This window comes from Aquarana catesbeiana, linkage group LG02 (genome assembly GCF_042186555.1).
Source record: "Aquarana catesbeiana isolate 2022-GZ linkage group LG02, ASM4218655v1, whole genome shotgun sequence".
In the NCBI taxonomy this organism is placed as follows: Eukaryota; Metazoa; Chordata; class Amphibia; order Anura; family Ranidae; genus Aquarana; species Aquarana catesbeiana.
Genome location: NC_133325.1, coordinates 238,772,265 through 238,788,447, shown reverse-complemented (window position 1 = coordinate 238,788,447; position 16,183 = coordinate 238,772,265). Strand labels below are relative to the sequence as shown.

General features: G+C 44.7%; 1 protein-coding gene across 2 annotated transcripts in view; it reads left to right on the top strand.

The window, feature by feature from the left end:
• TBC1D4 (TBC1 domain family member 4) overlaps positions 1-16,183 on the top strand; it is a 265,438-nt gene that overhangs the window by 225,076 nt on the left and 24,179 nt on the right. For both annotated transcript variants that reach the window (XM_073614264.1, XM_073614263.1), the window contains one exon: positions 15,409-15,618. In XM_073614264.1, coding sequence (XP_073470365.1) covers positions 15,409-15,618 — 210 coding nt within the window. The remainder of the gene's footprint in view (positions 1-15,408; positions 15,619-16,183) is intronic.

The following is a 16,183-nucleotide window of genomic DNA, read 5'->3' as shown; positions in this document are numbered from 1 at the left end:
CTTAACATTCCTTTACAAGTAAAAACCCGTTGATGTTATCTTGCAGTTCCTGCCTATCGCTCATTAGGGCAGTTAAACTCTCCCCCCTTGAGTGGAGGAGAACCCCTCACACAGAAGAAGTTTATTCCTCGCCAGTGGTCTCTTCCGTGGTATAATCAAATGTTGTCCGGCGCGGGGGGGGGGGGGGGGGGCGGAAATGCACCCATCCAGACAGGGGGAAATCCCTCACTTGGTCCCCCTCCCCTCCGGCCCCTAGCCCCGCGCGTCCACCCATGCCGACCATACCTTATCAAATTTAGCCGGGCATTGTCTGCTCTCGTATGTGAGTTTGTAGGGGGGAAGTACTGAGTCTATAGCCTTTTTCCAGGACGTGAGGGTGGGGGGTACGGCTGATTTCCAATGCAACATTCTCTTTCCTAGAATAGAACAGGGAGAACGTTATGCAGATTTTTGTATATCTGTCCCCCTCAACCTCATCCAGGTAGCTTAATAGAAGTACCATGGGCTCTGGTGGCACCCTAGATCCTCCCATATCACTGATTTTCTCCGCCACTCCCTCCCAGTATGTTCGGAGCCTGGGGCAGGCCCAAACCATATGCCAGAAGGTCCCCTCCTCAGTCCTGCATCTGGGGCAGTTTGGGTCTAAGCTGGGGTATATTCTGGCCAGTCTGTGTGGGGTGAAGAATGCCCTATGTATAAATTTAAGCTGAATAAATCTGTCTTTGGCAGCTATCATAGAGGGGATGTAGGTGGACAAACAGTCCTCCCATTCATCCTCCCTTAGAGCTGGAATGTCCTCCTTCCATTTGTCCATAGTGCTGGTGGGTTTAACGTCATGGGCTACCGTGAGATATAGATATAGTGTGAAGAGGGGTTCCCCCATCTCACTCGAAGTTAGTAGTCGCTCAACTGAGTCCGACTCCAGAGTTAGTGTGTCTGAGAATTGAGCCCTCATTGCATGTCTCAGTTGCCAGTACTGACACTCAAAGGAGCTGGGTATGGAGTATTGTCTATTCATTTCATTAAAGGACATAATTTTCCCATTTACTATGACATGTTTGAGGGCAGTGATCCCCCGTTTAGCCCAGTGTGCTGGATCTGGTATATCACAGAGATGAGGTAGTGTAAGGTTTCCCCACAGTGGAGTGTGTGGGGAGATACAGTTGGGTTTAGCATAAATAGCCCTGGCCTCCCTCCATGCTCTTATAGTTGTCTTCATAGACCCCATCAATAGATAGGGAGCTTTCAATCCCCGGTATACTAAATTGCTCAGCACCGCGTATGATCCCAAGATCGCAGCCTCCAGTCTCACTGCCGAATTCTGCCTGGGCTGGGAGAACCACCAGTGCACCGTGACCAGGACGGCCGCCCAGTAGTAGATTAAGAAGTTGGGGAGAGCTAGGCCTCCACTTGATAGGGGAAGATATAGTATACGTTTCGACACCCTAGGCGGCCTCCCAGCCCATATGAATGAGGCCATCACGCCCTCCAAGCGTCTAAAGAAAGATTTAGGTATGTGGGATGGGGTGTTACAGAAAAAATATAAAAACTTGGGAGGAACACCATTTTTAGGAGGTTGACTCTGCCCACAGGGGTAAACGGGAGGGTGCGCCAAGCTGTACATTTGATGGTAAGATGGGTTAGAAGAGGCTGTACGTTCTTATCTATAAAGTCACATGGGATGTTGCTGATCTTAATTCCCAGATAGGTAAGTTCCTCCACCCACTGAAGAAAGGTTACGGTGTCCCCCTTCGGAAGTGTGGGATGCAGCGGAAACAGAACTGACTTACCCCAATTTATACGAGCGCCAGAGAATTGGCCGAACTCCTCAAATAGGTCCAGTGACCTCCGTAGTGACTGGGAGGCATCGGCAAGATAAAGTAGGGCGTCGCCAGCATATAAGGACACCTTTTCCTCTATCACACCTACCTCTATGCCCCTCACCCCTGGATCAGCCCTCAAAGCAATGGCCAGGGGTTCCACCGCCAGAGCAAACAGTCCAGGTGATAGTGGGCAGCCCTGCCGAGTGCCTCTGCCCAGGGGAAAGCTTTCAGAAAGTGTGCCATTCGTGCGGATCTTTGCTTTGGGGTTTGCATAGAGCATTTTTAACCATGTCATAAATTGTGGCCCAAGCCCAAATTTCGAAAGGACCTCCCACAGATACCCCCACTCCACCGAGTCAAAGGCTTTTTCGACGTCGAGCGACGCCACCACTCCCGCCGGCCCCGGCTGAGTCCTGTCCATGTGTGTGAAAAGCCTTCTAATGTTGATGTCTGTTCCCCTCCCTGGCATGAACCCGGTTTGATCTGGATGAACTGGCAGTTATAACCGTGTTGAGTCTGTTAGCCAGTACTTTGGCTAGGATTTTCGCATCAACATTAATCAAGGAGATGGGGCGGTATGAGGAGCATAGGGTTGGATCTTTACTTGGTTTGGGGATCACAACTATCACTGCCTCGCTCAGGGAGTCTGGGAGTTCTTTTTAGCTTCTGAGCCTCCGAGAGCATTGCATGCAAGGCTCCCGTCAGCTCCTCAGCGTACTGTTTGTAGAACTTGACTGGTATGCCATCAGGTCCTGGGGACTTACCAGATTGCATGGTTTTTAGAGCTTTAACTATTTCATCAGAGGTTGTGAGAGCATCGAGCTGTTCACTGTATTTTGCTGTCAGGACCGGGGTGTCAATTGGGTCTAGATAGGAAATCAGTTCGTCAGTAGTATAGGCTGCCCTAGAACTGTAGAGGTTCCTGTAGAAAGAGACAAAACAGTCATTTATCTCTTCAGGGACGTAAAGCAGGTTCCCACTAGGTCCCTGTATAGAGGACACACTCGCCCCCCCGTCTGTTCCCGTGACAGCCAGGCCAATAACTTCCCGGATCTTTCCCCTTGTTCAAAAATGCGGTGTGATTGGGCAAGCAGTCGTTTCTGTGTTAGGGAGGCACGAATACGAACAACCTCCCCGGTCAGGGACTGGAGTGTGTCATAGTCTCTAGGGTCCTTGGTTCTTATGAATTGTGCTTCCTGCAAGTCCGCCTTCTTTTCAGCACTAATCAAGTCGGCTCTTCTATCCCTATGAACCTTGGCTATAATTGCCTTATACCTCCCCCCTAGTGTATGCCTTGAAGGCATCCCACACCGTCAGTTTACCTGCCGTGTCCGGATTAACTTCCCTAGTATTCCTGCAGTGCCCCTCTAAAGTGAACATCCACCGCTTCATCCGACACCCAAAACCTAGACAGGCGCCACAGATTATTCTCTGGGGTCGACGTGAGGTTCATGGTCAAGAGAAGCGGCGCATGGTCAGATATGCCCCTGGGGAGTATCTTTTCTTTTCAATCTTAGTTTATTCCAAAATAAAGGTATAACAGAAAGATAAAGTACTTTACAGTATAATATTACATACATTATACACAGAACAATAAGGAGAACCTTTACTATATACGTACAGGAGTATATACTTAGGCATACAGCTTCTGGTGAAATACTAGTATCACATTATATATATATATATATATATATATATATAATACTTTAATATAAGAGAAGAATAACATGCGTGTGAGATCCAACATATATCTACCTTTGTGATTTTGCATGTTGATGTTATCAGGAGGTTCCTCCTAATCAGGCTGGAACGCTGTAGGGATCATTTATTCACTTATTATAGATATTCATGTTATTGCGCAAATCTGGGCATATGATCTTTGTTTATACGTTTGAGTGATTTTTTTCAGTACATAAAGAAAGGGAGGCAGAGAGAAAGGTGAGAATGATAGCGTGTATAGAAATAAGGGATGGCAACAAAGGTGGGAAGCACCCCAGCATGGCTAATTGGTGGATAAAGATGGGGCATCCCTGACCCATATGGAGAAGTCATCGGAGTAAGGAAACATCGACCATGAGGTCCAGGTGATGGAGAACTGTTCCTCCTTCCCTGCTTCCTGCGCCAATAGGCACTCCAGATCTCTTATCCGATCCACTTCGACAGCCCAGTCACCCAAGGAAGGCACATCTGCTGTTCTCCAATGTCGGGGGATCGCTGTCCTAACTGGGGCCCGGAAACATAGATAGTAGGGCTATCTCTGGTGTGGGCTTAATTGAGGTCGCCATCAGCCTGTTGTATAGATCAAAGACCTTTTGCCAAAGTTTCCGAATTGGAGGGCAGGCCCACCAGATGTGAAGCATTGTCCCTCTAGAGGACAGGCATCTCCAACAAGTACCTGATAGAGAAGGGTTAAACCGTTGGATAGTCACTGGGCATCTGTACCACCTTGTTAATAGCGTAAACCTTTTTTCTTGAGTCTTAGTTGCCAAAGAGATCCTATGCGTTAGGATAAAGCCTTTTTGCCAATCAGCAGTGGAGATGGAATGTTGTAGATCTGTTTTTCCCATTTCTGCGTGTATGTTGGAAGGTCAAGGGCAGATACGTTCAGTAGTCGGGAATATAACAGTGATACTACATGTGTTGGCGGGTCTGATTGTAAGAGCAGCTCATCAAAGTCTGATGGGTCATCCAGGATTTCTGAAATGGGGGAGAAAGTACGTATGTATGACATTAATTGACTCCTTTTTAACCACATGATTGGGGGCCCCGGGCCCGTCTGGGGGGGGTATGTCTGGTCTCAAAGATGGGTCAGCGCGTAAAACCTGTGCTAAACATCTATGACTATCCCTATTCCAGGGTCCGAATCTCCCCTCACCTTCAGCCGGGGGGAAAGCCGGAGTCCCAAAGAGAGGGGTCATTGGGCCCTGAGGTTTAGATAATTTACTCATTAATAGCAGGCGGTCCCATATCTGAAGAGTCTGACGAGTGAGAGCAGTAGAGAGTGTACTATCCTTACGCCGAACCGTAGGAATCCACGGCAGGGCGCAAAGATCAGCCTCATTGAGATGTCTCTCCAATTGAACCCAGAGCTTGGAGGAAGGGTGGTGAAACCAATCCACTATATGTGTGAGCACATATGGTATGTAGAGGTATCCGGGACCCCCGCTCCCGCCCCTGGAGAGTATCTTAATGTCTTTCAGCCGTGACAAAGCCAGACCTCCCAGATAAGCCAGATCAATTCTAGAGAAGGATCTGTGAGATGCGGAGTGACAGATGTATGCCGTGGAGTGGGGATTTCGCCAACGCCAGACATCCGTCAGGCCGTAGAGCTCTGCCCACTCCACCAGTCCCGACTGGGAATGCCCACACATCGACATCCTATCCATGTCCAGATCTGGAACCATGTTAAAGTCTCCCAGAAGTATCATGTTGTCATTAGCTAGCTCTGCAATTTTCAAGGTGATCTGGTTTAGAAGAGCCATTGAAGCTGGAGGGGGTAAATACAATCCTGCTATAACCCATTTCATAGTATGGATCTGTGCGTGTATTAATACATATCTTCCCTCCGAGTCCAATACCAAGTCTAGCAGCCTGAAGGGGAGGGATTTGTGGACCAAGATGCTAACGCCCCTTGCAAAATTTGAGTGTGTGGAGTGATAGTGGTGTCCTATCCATGGCTTTTTGAGGGCCAGTGTTTTACTACCCACTAGATGTGTTTTCTGGAGGATACAGATATGAGGGCTATGGGCTTTAATGAACTGAAAGACCAGGGATCTCTTAACCAGGGAATTTAAGCCCCTGGTGTACCAGGATAGTATGTTAAGGGATGTCATACTTGCAGCTTGGTAGAGGAGTTGCAGGATTGGAGGGACACCCTCCCCCCAAGACCGCCAGGGGGACCCGAAGGAGTAAAAAAGTAAACCTAATCCCAGAAAGGGAAAAACTGGCCCCGTTGGGTTAACATTCCACAACACCCACCCCACCCAACCCCCTTGAACTGAGGCAGGTATTCATCCCAAACATTTCCAGCTCGCCAGCTGCAAGAGGGGGTCCGTGAAAGAGGCGAACTTAATGCCCCGGGCACTTTCTGGGGGGGTCAAGCAATAGTCTGAGCAGCTCCTTGGTGTGAGACATCCATTCACTCAATGTAACAAACTGTAAGGGACTTAGGTTTACAAGGGGAGAAAATATTGAAATGCGTCCCTCCAATAAATTCGATCCATTAGTGGGCAGTCTTACATAGTATGGCCCCTAATGCCTTAGGAGGGGGAAAATAAGCATAGAGAAGTGACAATTCGCAACTTTCTCCTGACTATGCCTTTGTCAGGGGCACTTAACTTGTGCACCCGCAGTAGGGGAGATATCTTCCGTAGTCAAAGCAGCGCACATCCTGGGTGTAAGCAGAGCACAACAGGTGCAACATAGGTGTGTGTCCCCTCTGCAGGTCAATTGTGAACGACCCAAGCCTAGGCCTGGATAAAGCTCATCATGTATAAGGGTGTCGTGCATTACATACCATGTGACCGATCAACAGGCCGGCGGAAGCGAGTCCAGCCAGGTGGATGCCTCCCTGGGGGTGTTGAAGAAGCAGGTTGACTCTCCGTCCTGGACCCTAAGATGGGCCGGGAAGAGGATGTTATAGCGCATGTTGCGCGCTCTCAGTGCCGCCTTGATGTGGTCAAAGGATTTCCTGAGCTTTTGGGTCTCCACCAAGTAGTCTGGGAAAATCATCAACGTGGCATTCTGATAGCGGAGGTCTCCAGCGATCCTGGATGCACGGAGAACTTTGTCTCTGTCCCTGAAGTTGAGGAGACATAGAATTAGGGTACACGGGAGAGATCCTGGGGGTCCCGGCTTCGGAGGTATGCGGTGGGCCCTTTCCACCGCATAGTGGGGCGACATGCGAGCGTCAGGGAGGAGGGTCACGTAGCATACCTTCTACAAAGGACGTGAGGTTACTACCCTCCGCTCCCTCCGGCAGGCCGACAATGCGAAGATTGTTGCACCGATTTTTATTTTCGGCATCTTCGGCTCTGTACTCTAGGGCCTTCACTTTAGTCTGAAGGGCGCGGAGTGCAGCTCCGTGTTCCGCAACTGTATCTTCGGTATTGCTCACCCTTTGTTCCGTCTCAGCTACTCTGGACCTGAGTTTGTCTAGATCCTGGCGTATCAGGCCCACATCCATCTGCACCGCCGATTCTGTGAGGTCTGTCTGTGAGGTTCTGTGGGAGCTTCGGGTGGTACGGACCTCAGTTTGGGGTTCGGTGGGCGTTAGAGTGGGGTCTAGTTGTGGCGTAAATGTCAATCGGTTGCCCCCTTTGTTATACTTGGCGCCCGAACTCCGGCGCCTCATTCAGATGCCTTTTTGCCTCCGCAATAAGCTGTGTGTACTGTGGGCAGCGTGGGGGATATAGCGTAGAAGCCAAGGGGTTCCCGGGGGAGTCTCTTGTGTGGGATATGGGCCCCCCGTCAGTCTTTCCCCCTTACCAGCCGTCTCTGTGACGTTGTGGCCCCCACTCCAGGTGCCCAAGGCCTGTCTGGAAAGGCCTGACTCACTGCGGCTATGGCCTACCTGCACGTGGGGACAGGAGGGCAGCTGCACCCCCTCCCCCAGTGTCCTTCTTACTGTGCTGGGCGCCTGCCTCGCCAACAGGGGTCTAGGGTGCCTCTGGTCCGGACCGGAACCGCGGGGCCCGCCATGAAAGTCTGCAGCTGCGGCCTAGCTGGCTGGGAGGTTCGGGACAGGCCTCGGGTGGTGTTTTGCCGGTGTCCTACCTACGGGTCCCTCTTCCCCACCCCGCTTGTCATGATGGGTCCAGCTTTACATTCGGGGAGGTCTGTCCCGTTCCGCTATGGAGCTCCATGGCCCATCAGAAAAGGCCGCGGCTTCGGCCTAGCTGCGCAAGGAAAGCCGGGACATGCCAGTGGGGCCGCCAGCGGCGCCGGTTCGCAGCGTCTCTCCCTCTACGGTGATCGGGGGGTTGCTCCTGCGTCTTCCTAGTCTGTATGGGTGATCGGTGGCAAGATTTCTGCCCTGGATCCGGATCTCTGGTATGAGAATGAGCGGAGCTCTCTGGAAGTGCAACCGCTCACTGCGCCGTCTTGGCCACGCCCCCCTCATCCCCTCCTAGTTTGCACTACTACTGCCTATTAGTAGCCAAGATCAGTGAGGCCAGTAAGAGAACTTGAGGAACTTCACAGTGATCATAGCTATATTACAGGATTCTAAAGGTGAGAAACATTTTAAAAACACCATTCAGATAAAAAAAAATGCTGATGCAACTTTTTGATGGATGGGCTAGCATAGGGAAGATATAGAACCTCCGTCAGGTTTTACTTGGTGTCATCAATCAAAAAGCTTCATCGGGAACTGAGGGGAAAGCTCACCAACAAATACATAGAGAGGAAAATCTGACTAGGTGCTACATCGTCCTTACCCTATCTTTACTTAAAACAAAGGTTTAGGCTGAAATCTTCAGGAATTTGCAGGGTTGAGTACTAACATAATTCTGACAAGAAGTGATGGGGAACCCTCCTCAGGAGGGTTCCCCGTAATTCATTTCTTGATTATCCCCAAGACTTTTAGGCAAATATTCTGTGGACTGATAAGACAAAAATGTTACTTTTTGGAAGGTATGCGTCCCGTTACATCTGGCACAAAACGAATTCAGCATTTCATAACAAGAACATCATACCAACAGTCAGACATGGTGGTGGTAGCGTGATGGTCTGGGATTGCTTTGCAGCTTCAGGACCTGGATAACATACTATAATTGATGTAACCATGAATTCTGAGCTCTACCAGAAAATCCTAAAGAAGAATGTCCGGCCATCAGTTCATGACCTCAAGCTCAAGTGCACTTGGGTTATGCAGCAGGACAATGATCCGAAACACAACAGCAAATCCACCTCCAAATGGTTCAAACAAAGCAAATTTTAGGTTTTGGAGTGGCCTAGTCAAAGCCCAGACTTAAATCCAATTGAGATGCTGTATCATAACCTTACACAGGCCGTGAATGCTGGAAAACCCTCCAATGTGGCTGAAATAAAACAATTCTGCAAAGAAGAGTGGGCAAAAATTGCTCCACAGCAATGTGAAAGACTCACTGCCAGTTATCACAAACGCTTGATTGCAGTTGTTGCCACCCAGGGTGGCACAACCAGTTATTAGGTTTAGGAGACAATTCGTTTTGGACATAAAACCAGGCAGGTTGGGACAGCTTTTTTGCCTTTAATAAATGAAACCATCATTTAAAAACTGCATTTTGTATTTACTCGGGTTATCTTTGTGTAATGATAAAATTTGTTTGATGATCCGAGTCATTTAAGTTTGACAAATATGCAAAAAAAATTAAAAAAAAAAATAATCAGAAAGGGGGCAAATACTTTATCACAGAATTGTAGGTGTGTTGCATATCAGTTCCTTGCAGATGATATTTAACACACAAATGATCCATGCTTCTAATTCTGAAAAACGGCAGGAAAAAGGCCACCCTCCTAAATTGAAATCAGGGTGGTGAAAATCCATATAGTTTTAGGGAAAAAAGGAACGCGGTGAATTCATGAATTCATGCATACTCACATACACAAATATTTAATAGTACAGGTGTATTTTACATACTGCCTGAAGAACATGAGACAACATTTTAAATGGTAGGGTAGTCTCATCCCTTATATACAGGACAGTTATATAGCAGTTAGGAAAAAGTAATGATAATATATATATATATATATATATATATATATATATATATATATATATATATGTGTGTGTTCATAAGTTTACATACCTTGGCAGAATTTATGATTTCTTGGCCATTTTTCAGAGAATATGAATACTCGCACAAAAACATTTCTTTCACTCGTGGTTAGTGTTTGGCTGAAGCCATTTATACAGTATACAGAAACTACCCAAATGACCCTGATCAAAAGTTTACATTCCCTGGTGATTTTAGCCTGATAACATGCACACAAGTTGACACAAAAGGGTTTGAATGGCTATTAAAGGTAACCATCCTCACCTGTGATCTGTTTGCTTGTAATTGGTGTGTGTGTGTATAAAAGGTCAATGAGTTTCTGGACTCCTGACAGACACTTGCATCTTTCATCCAGTGCTGCACTGACGTTTCTGGATTCTGATTCATGAGGAAAGCAAAAGAATTGTCAAAGGATCTGCGGGAAAAGGTAGTTGAACTGTATAAAACAGGAAAGGGATATAAAAAGATATTCAAGGAAGGAATTGAGAATGCCAATCAGCAGTGTTCAAAATCTAATCAAGAAGTGGAAAATTGGGGGTGCTGTTGAAACCAAACCACAGTCAGGTGAGGGGTTTCGATATTGATTAGTAGATCTTTACCCTGCACAGTGGAAGATGTATTTTCTGACCCCCAGAGTAAATATGTTTTGGCTGTTTCTTCTGTGGGGCCAGAGATATATAATTGTCAGTGTGTGTATATACAACCTCCTTTTCTGGGGACCCCCCTATATAGTCTTGTGGAAAAAATTTCTTTGTATGGTCCAGCTAAGCTACTGATAATGGGTGACTTTAATGCTATACTTGATCCTGTTTTGGATAGACCAGTTCCTTCTAAAAAAATTTCTGTAGAGCTGTCTAATTGGGCCCAGATGGCAGACTTGATAGAAGCTTGTAGATGAAAAAATCCATTAATTAGATCATATTTGTGTTTTTCAACCTCTTATGAGACCGCCTCCTGCATAGATTTAGCTTTTGTTAATTCGGCAACACTAGCCGATATGGTAGATGTTAAATATTCACCGAGTGGGTTATCTGACCATGCTCCGCTTATACTTACACTTCGTATGCATCACTTTCGTGATGCAGCACAGTGGAGATTGGGCACACATTGGATTTCACATCCAGATACAGCTAATAAAATCCCGCCCCTTCTAGTAGAGTATTGGAAGTTTAATACAGGGTCATCCACTTCGGCAATACTATGGGATGCTTTTAAGGCCTATACAAGAGGACAATATATATCCGCTAAAGCGGTCAATAAGTCTCAACGAGTAAAGAATGACACTTTGAAATTTATAGTAGAGGAAAAAACAGCTCAGTATACTGCGGATCCTTCAGAATTTAATTTTAATGCTTTACTCCATAGCAAACGGGCCCTACATTTGCATATGGCTGAGGCCAGGAGGATAGACCTATATAAAAACAAAGAGAAATGTTTTGAGCAGGGAGACTGTAATGGTGGTTTTTTGACCATGATGGCTAAACTTGAACAACCTAGTATTCCGATTTCGGAAATACGCACCTCCTCTAGAGATATGGCCTGTACACAGCCTAAAATTCTGGAGACCTTTCGGAAATTTGATCAGACATTGTATACATCTCAGTTGCCTTCTGGTTCCCAGCCGACTGAGTTGGCGGAGTAGCTGGATTCAGTCGCACTGGCCTGGTTAACAGATAATGAGAGGGAGATGCTAGTACGTCCTATAACATCGGAGGAAGTTCTTTCTGTCATTGGCTCCTTTACATTGGGGAAGTCACCGGGAACGGATGGCCTTCCTATTGAGTTCTATAGGGCTCATGGAGAGCTCTTAGCTCCTGTACTGGCCTCTCTTTACTCTGATTGTCTGAAGGAGGGAGCCTTGCCGGACTCCATGAGTCATGCTCATATAGTTTTAATCTACAAGCATCCAAAAGATTCATCTTCTTGTGCCTCATATAGGCCTATTGCTCTTCTTAATGTAGATTTCAAGATTTTGACTAAGTTAATCTCCCGACGACTACAACCTGTGATGTCGATTATTATTATATTGTATTACTCAGATTAGATGGATTTTATGCCTGGAAGGGCTACTGATGTGAATTTGAGGAGATTATATACTAATATTTATGCTTCACATCTTAATATAGGATCTAGGGTCATTGCTTCCTTGAATATCGAAGGCTTTTGATACCCTGGAGTGGCCCTTCTTGTGGGAAGTACTCCGCAGAATGGGTTTTCCAATGGTATTTATAAAATGGTTACAGGTCTTCTATAGGAATCCCACAGCTGCAAAAAAAATGGGAGGAGGGTTGTCATCTTCTTTTTCATTATTCAGGGGAACTCAGCAGGGTTGCCCTCTCTCTCCAACCCTTTTTGCGATTGCTATGGAGCCGGTGGCGGAGGCTCTATGCACTTCCCCCAATATTAGGGGGTTGTAGATCGATTGGTTAGAGGAGAGGGTAGCTTTGTATGCAGACGATCTCCTATTATTTTTAAATGATGCCAACCCTTCGCTACAAGGGGCCCTAGATATACTGGATTCATTTTCAACGGTTACAGGACTGAAGGTAAATTGTACTAAGTCGTTGTTTCCAGTAGATATGGTGGCCCGTAGTAGGGCTTTGAAGGATATTCCTCTGCAGTGGGTAGATAATTAAAAGTATTTAGGAATTGTAATTTCCCGTCAAGCTTCTGAATTTATGTCCCTGAATCTGACTCCAATTCTGGGAGATATTGGGTCAAAATTGAAAGCATGGAAGTCTCTACCATTGTCCCCCTTGGGACGCATTAATCTTTTAAAAATGAAAATTATATCTAAATTTATGTATTTATTTAGACATTCTCCACAATGGCTCCCTGTATCCTTTTTCACAAGATTAAATCAGCTGTTTTCATCTTTTTTATGGGGGTCAAAAAACCCCAGGTATAAATTAAGTACCCTGATGCGCCCTTGCGAACAGGAAGGATTAGCTTTTCCGGATTTATACAAATATTTTTTGGCCACTCAGCTGGTTACGGCCACATGGTGGTTAAGCCCAGATTTATATAACTCCTCCATTCGGCTGGAAGCAGCAGTGGTAGGTTCCACAGAAGCTCTTAAGGTACTTTTATTCAGGGGCCGTGGGGCACCTTCTCGGGTGACTATTCTGATGCTTCATACTATTCTATCTTAGATGCGAGTGTTATCCAAAGGATGCGATTTCTCCAAATGCCCCTTTTATGGTTTAACCCTACCCTCCCTCAATTTTTTAAAACACAAGAGCCTATTGCATGGACTAAATATAATATTAAATTACTTGCTCAAGTAGTTTCTGATCAGAAATTATCTACTTTCTCCACACCTGCCTCAACTTTTAATCTACCTAGTTCCTATCTATTTAGATACCAGCTTTTACACACTTTTCATGCACAGTTTCCACAGGATAGTTTAATGATACAATCCACTTTGGAATTAATACTTAGGTCGGAGTGTCTGGATAAGCCTACTTCGAGACTGTACTCTCATCTTATTTTAATTTCTATTTTGCCACTAGAGGGTCTTCCAGCTAGGTGGGTGAGAGATATACCAGATCTGGGTATGGAGGATTGGAGTTTGTGTGTGTGTGTGATTTCCCTCTGAGATCTCTGGTTTCCAATCCAATTCAAACTGGTACACAGAGCATATATCACGCCCTATAGACTTCAAAAGATAAACCCTGGTTGCTTTTCTTAAATGCTGGAGGTGCGGAGCATCTCGGGAAGATTTCACACACATCTTTTGGACTTTCCCATGTATATCTAATTTTTGGATGGAGGTGTTAGATTTATTAACCTCAATCACCTCTGCTCCTTTACCAGTTTCAATTTCTGTTTGTTTGCTGGGTTTGGTAGAGGCTATTACCCCTATAGTGACTGAGCGAATATTTATTAATACAACATTATTTTATGCAAGAAAATCCATTGCATTATATTGGAAGAAACCCTGTCCTCCTATGCTTTTATATTGGAAACCATTGAAAAAAAATAACCTTCAATTGTATAGAGACACCTATAGAAATAGGGGTTGCCCTAGTAAGTACGATAAAGTCTGGGCAAAGTGGTTGGACAAATTATACACGGCATCTAATATAGATGGGGGTAATGATTCATAGCATGGGTGTTCCCTATAGGGGATACCTGGGGCTATTGGTGATAGAGGGGACTAATGTTTGCTTCCTCCTGTTCCTGTAGTATATGGGGTGAGGCTTGACATCTGAATGGATACATGGGATTGCCTAGAAAAAATATAAAATATTCTCTTTGGTAATTACTATAATCTTCTTTTTCGTTTCTTTTTTTTCCTTTTTTGCTATGCAATGTGATGGGATTGTGTTATACTAATATATTTCAGATTTAATGTGTATGATGTGTTGTCATGGTTTGTTTGTTTAAGAAACAAAATAAAAAGATTTATTTAAAAAAAAAAAACACAGTCGGGTAGACCAACTTAAATTTCAGCCACAACTGCCAGGAAAATTGTTTGGCATGCAAAGAAAAACCCACAAATAACTTCAGATGAAATACAGGACTCTCTGAAAACATGTGGTGTGGCTGTTTTAAGATGTACAATAAGGAGGCACTTGAAGAAAGATGGGCTGCATGGTCGAGTCGCCCGAAGAAAACCATTACTACGCAAATGCCACAAAGTATCCCGCTTACATTATGCCAAACAGCACAGAGACAAGCCTCAAACCTTCTGGCACAAAGTCATTTGGAGTGATGAGACAAAAATTGAGCTTTTTGGCCACAACCGTAAACGCTAGCTTTTGGAGAGGATTCAAGAAGGCCTATGATGAAAGGTACATCATTCCTACTGTGAAACACGGAGGTGGATCGCTGATGTTTTGGGGATGTGTGAGCTACAAAGGCACATGAAATTTGGTCAAAATTCATGGCAAGATGAATGCAGTATGTTATCAAAAAATACTGGAGGAACATTTGCATTCATCAGCCAGGAAGCTGCGCATGGGACGTACTTGGACATTGCAACATGACAAAACACAAGGCCAAGTCGACCTGTCATTGGCTACAGCAGAATTAAGTGAAGGTTCTGGAGTGGCCATCTCAGTCTCCTGACCTCTATATCATTGAGCCACTCTGGGAGATCTCAAACGTGCAGTTCATGCAAGACAGCCCAGGAACTGGAGGCTTTTTGCCAAGAGGAATGGGCAGCTTTACCATCTGAGAAGATAAATAGCCTCATCCACAAATATCACAAAAGACTTCAAGCTGTCATTGATGTTAAAGGGGGCAATACACGGTATTAAGAACTGGGGTGTGTAAACTTTTGAACAGGGTCATTTGGGTAGTTTCTGTTATGATTTAAACAGAGTAAACACAGTTGATAGATAATAAATGGTTCCAGCTAAACACTAACCACGAGTGAAAGAAAAGTTTTTGTGTTTATCATTCATATTCTCTGAAAAATGGCCAAGAAATCATAAATTCTGCCAGGGTATGTAAACTTATCAGCACAATTGTATGTGTATGTATGTGTATATATATATATATATATATATATATATATATAATTAAAATGATTGTTTTGTATCTAATCTAATTTATGATCACAAAAAGCAGCCTTTTATTTTCTGAAAAAATATTGTTCTTTTTTTTTTTTATGCTAGCACTGAATTGTTTCAAGAGTAATAATTTAACTACACACATAGAGGAAACACATAGAGGAAGAAGGAAGCGTGCTTTAGTGACAGAGTATGGGATCTCCCTATATTAACCGTATGCCGTGCATGACTCGTGACATTCCGTATGATAAGCAGGTCCGACACTATGGAAATTATTGTCCACATATTATTATGTTTTAATTGTTTCAGATCATTTAGATGTGAACGATTTGCTGCCTTTATCCTCCCTTCCTCCTACCATGGAAGAGGACCCACTAGCATCTCTTCTTGAGGATGAAAGTACTACAGAAAGCACCGATGGGAAGAGAAATTCTGAAGATCTTCAAAGGTTATGGCGGAAGGCAATACATCAACAGATCCTATTAATACGGATGGAAAAAGAGAACCTGAAACTTGAAGGTTAGTTCAGAATGTTGACAGTACAGTGGTAGTTTTCAAGCTGCTAGATACTACATATTTCACAATAGCAACTTTCTATACGTGTTTATTTTCTTTATACTTCTGATATCCAGCAAGTAAGCAGCAACAAAGCAGCAAAAGTAGTATTGCTTCCAACTGTTTACACAGAACACAAATGTTTCTGAAGCGACTGTTATATACAGTGTGTTGCCCTTTACCAAGCAAGCACAAATTCTCCCCCCCATAGTTTGATAAAAAAAAAATTCTTCCTCCCACACTTGTGCATTATGAAATGTACAGATTAAGTACAAAATACTTTGCTCTAAAGTGAATGTAATATAATTATTCTTTTTCATGCCTTCGAGGAGATTGCGCTTTCATTAACATTACTTATTATTGTTACAGAAGGTAAGAAAAATCCTATTGTAGACAAATAAAAGGAATGTTGAGACTTTTCATTTTAGCTTTTTAACATGATATATCGGTAATTAGTCCCGGTTCACACAGAGGCGATCTGTCAGGCGACTCAGCCGCCTGACAAGTCGCGCTCCATGCAGTGCAATGG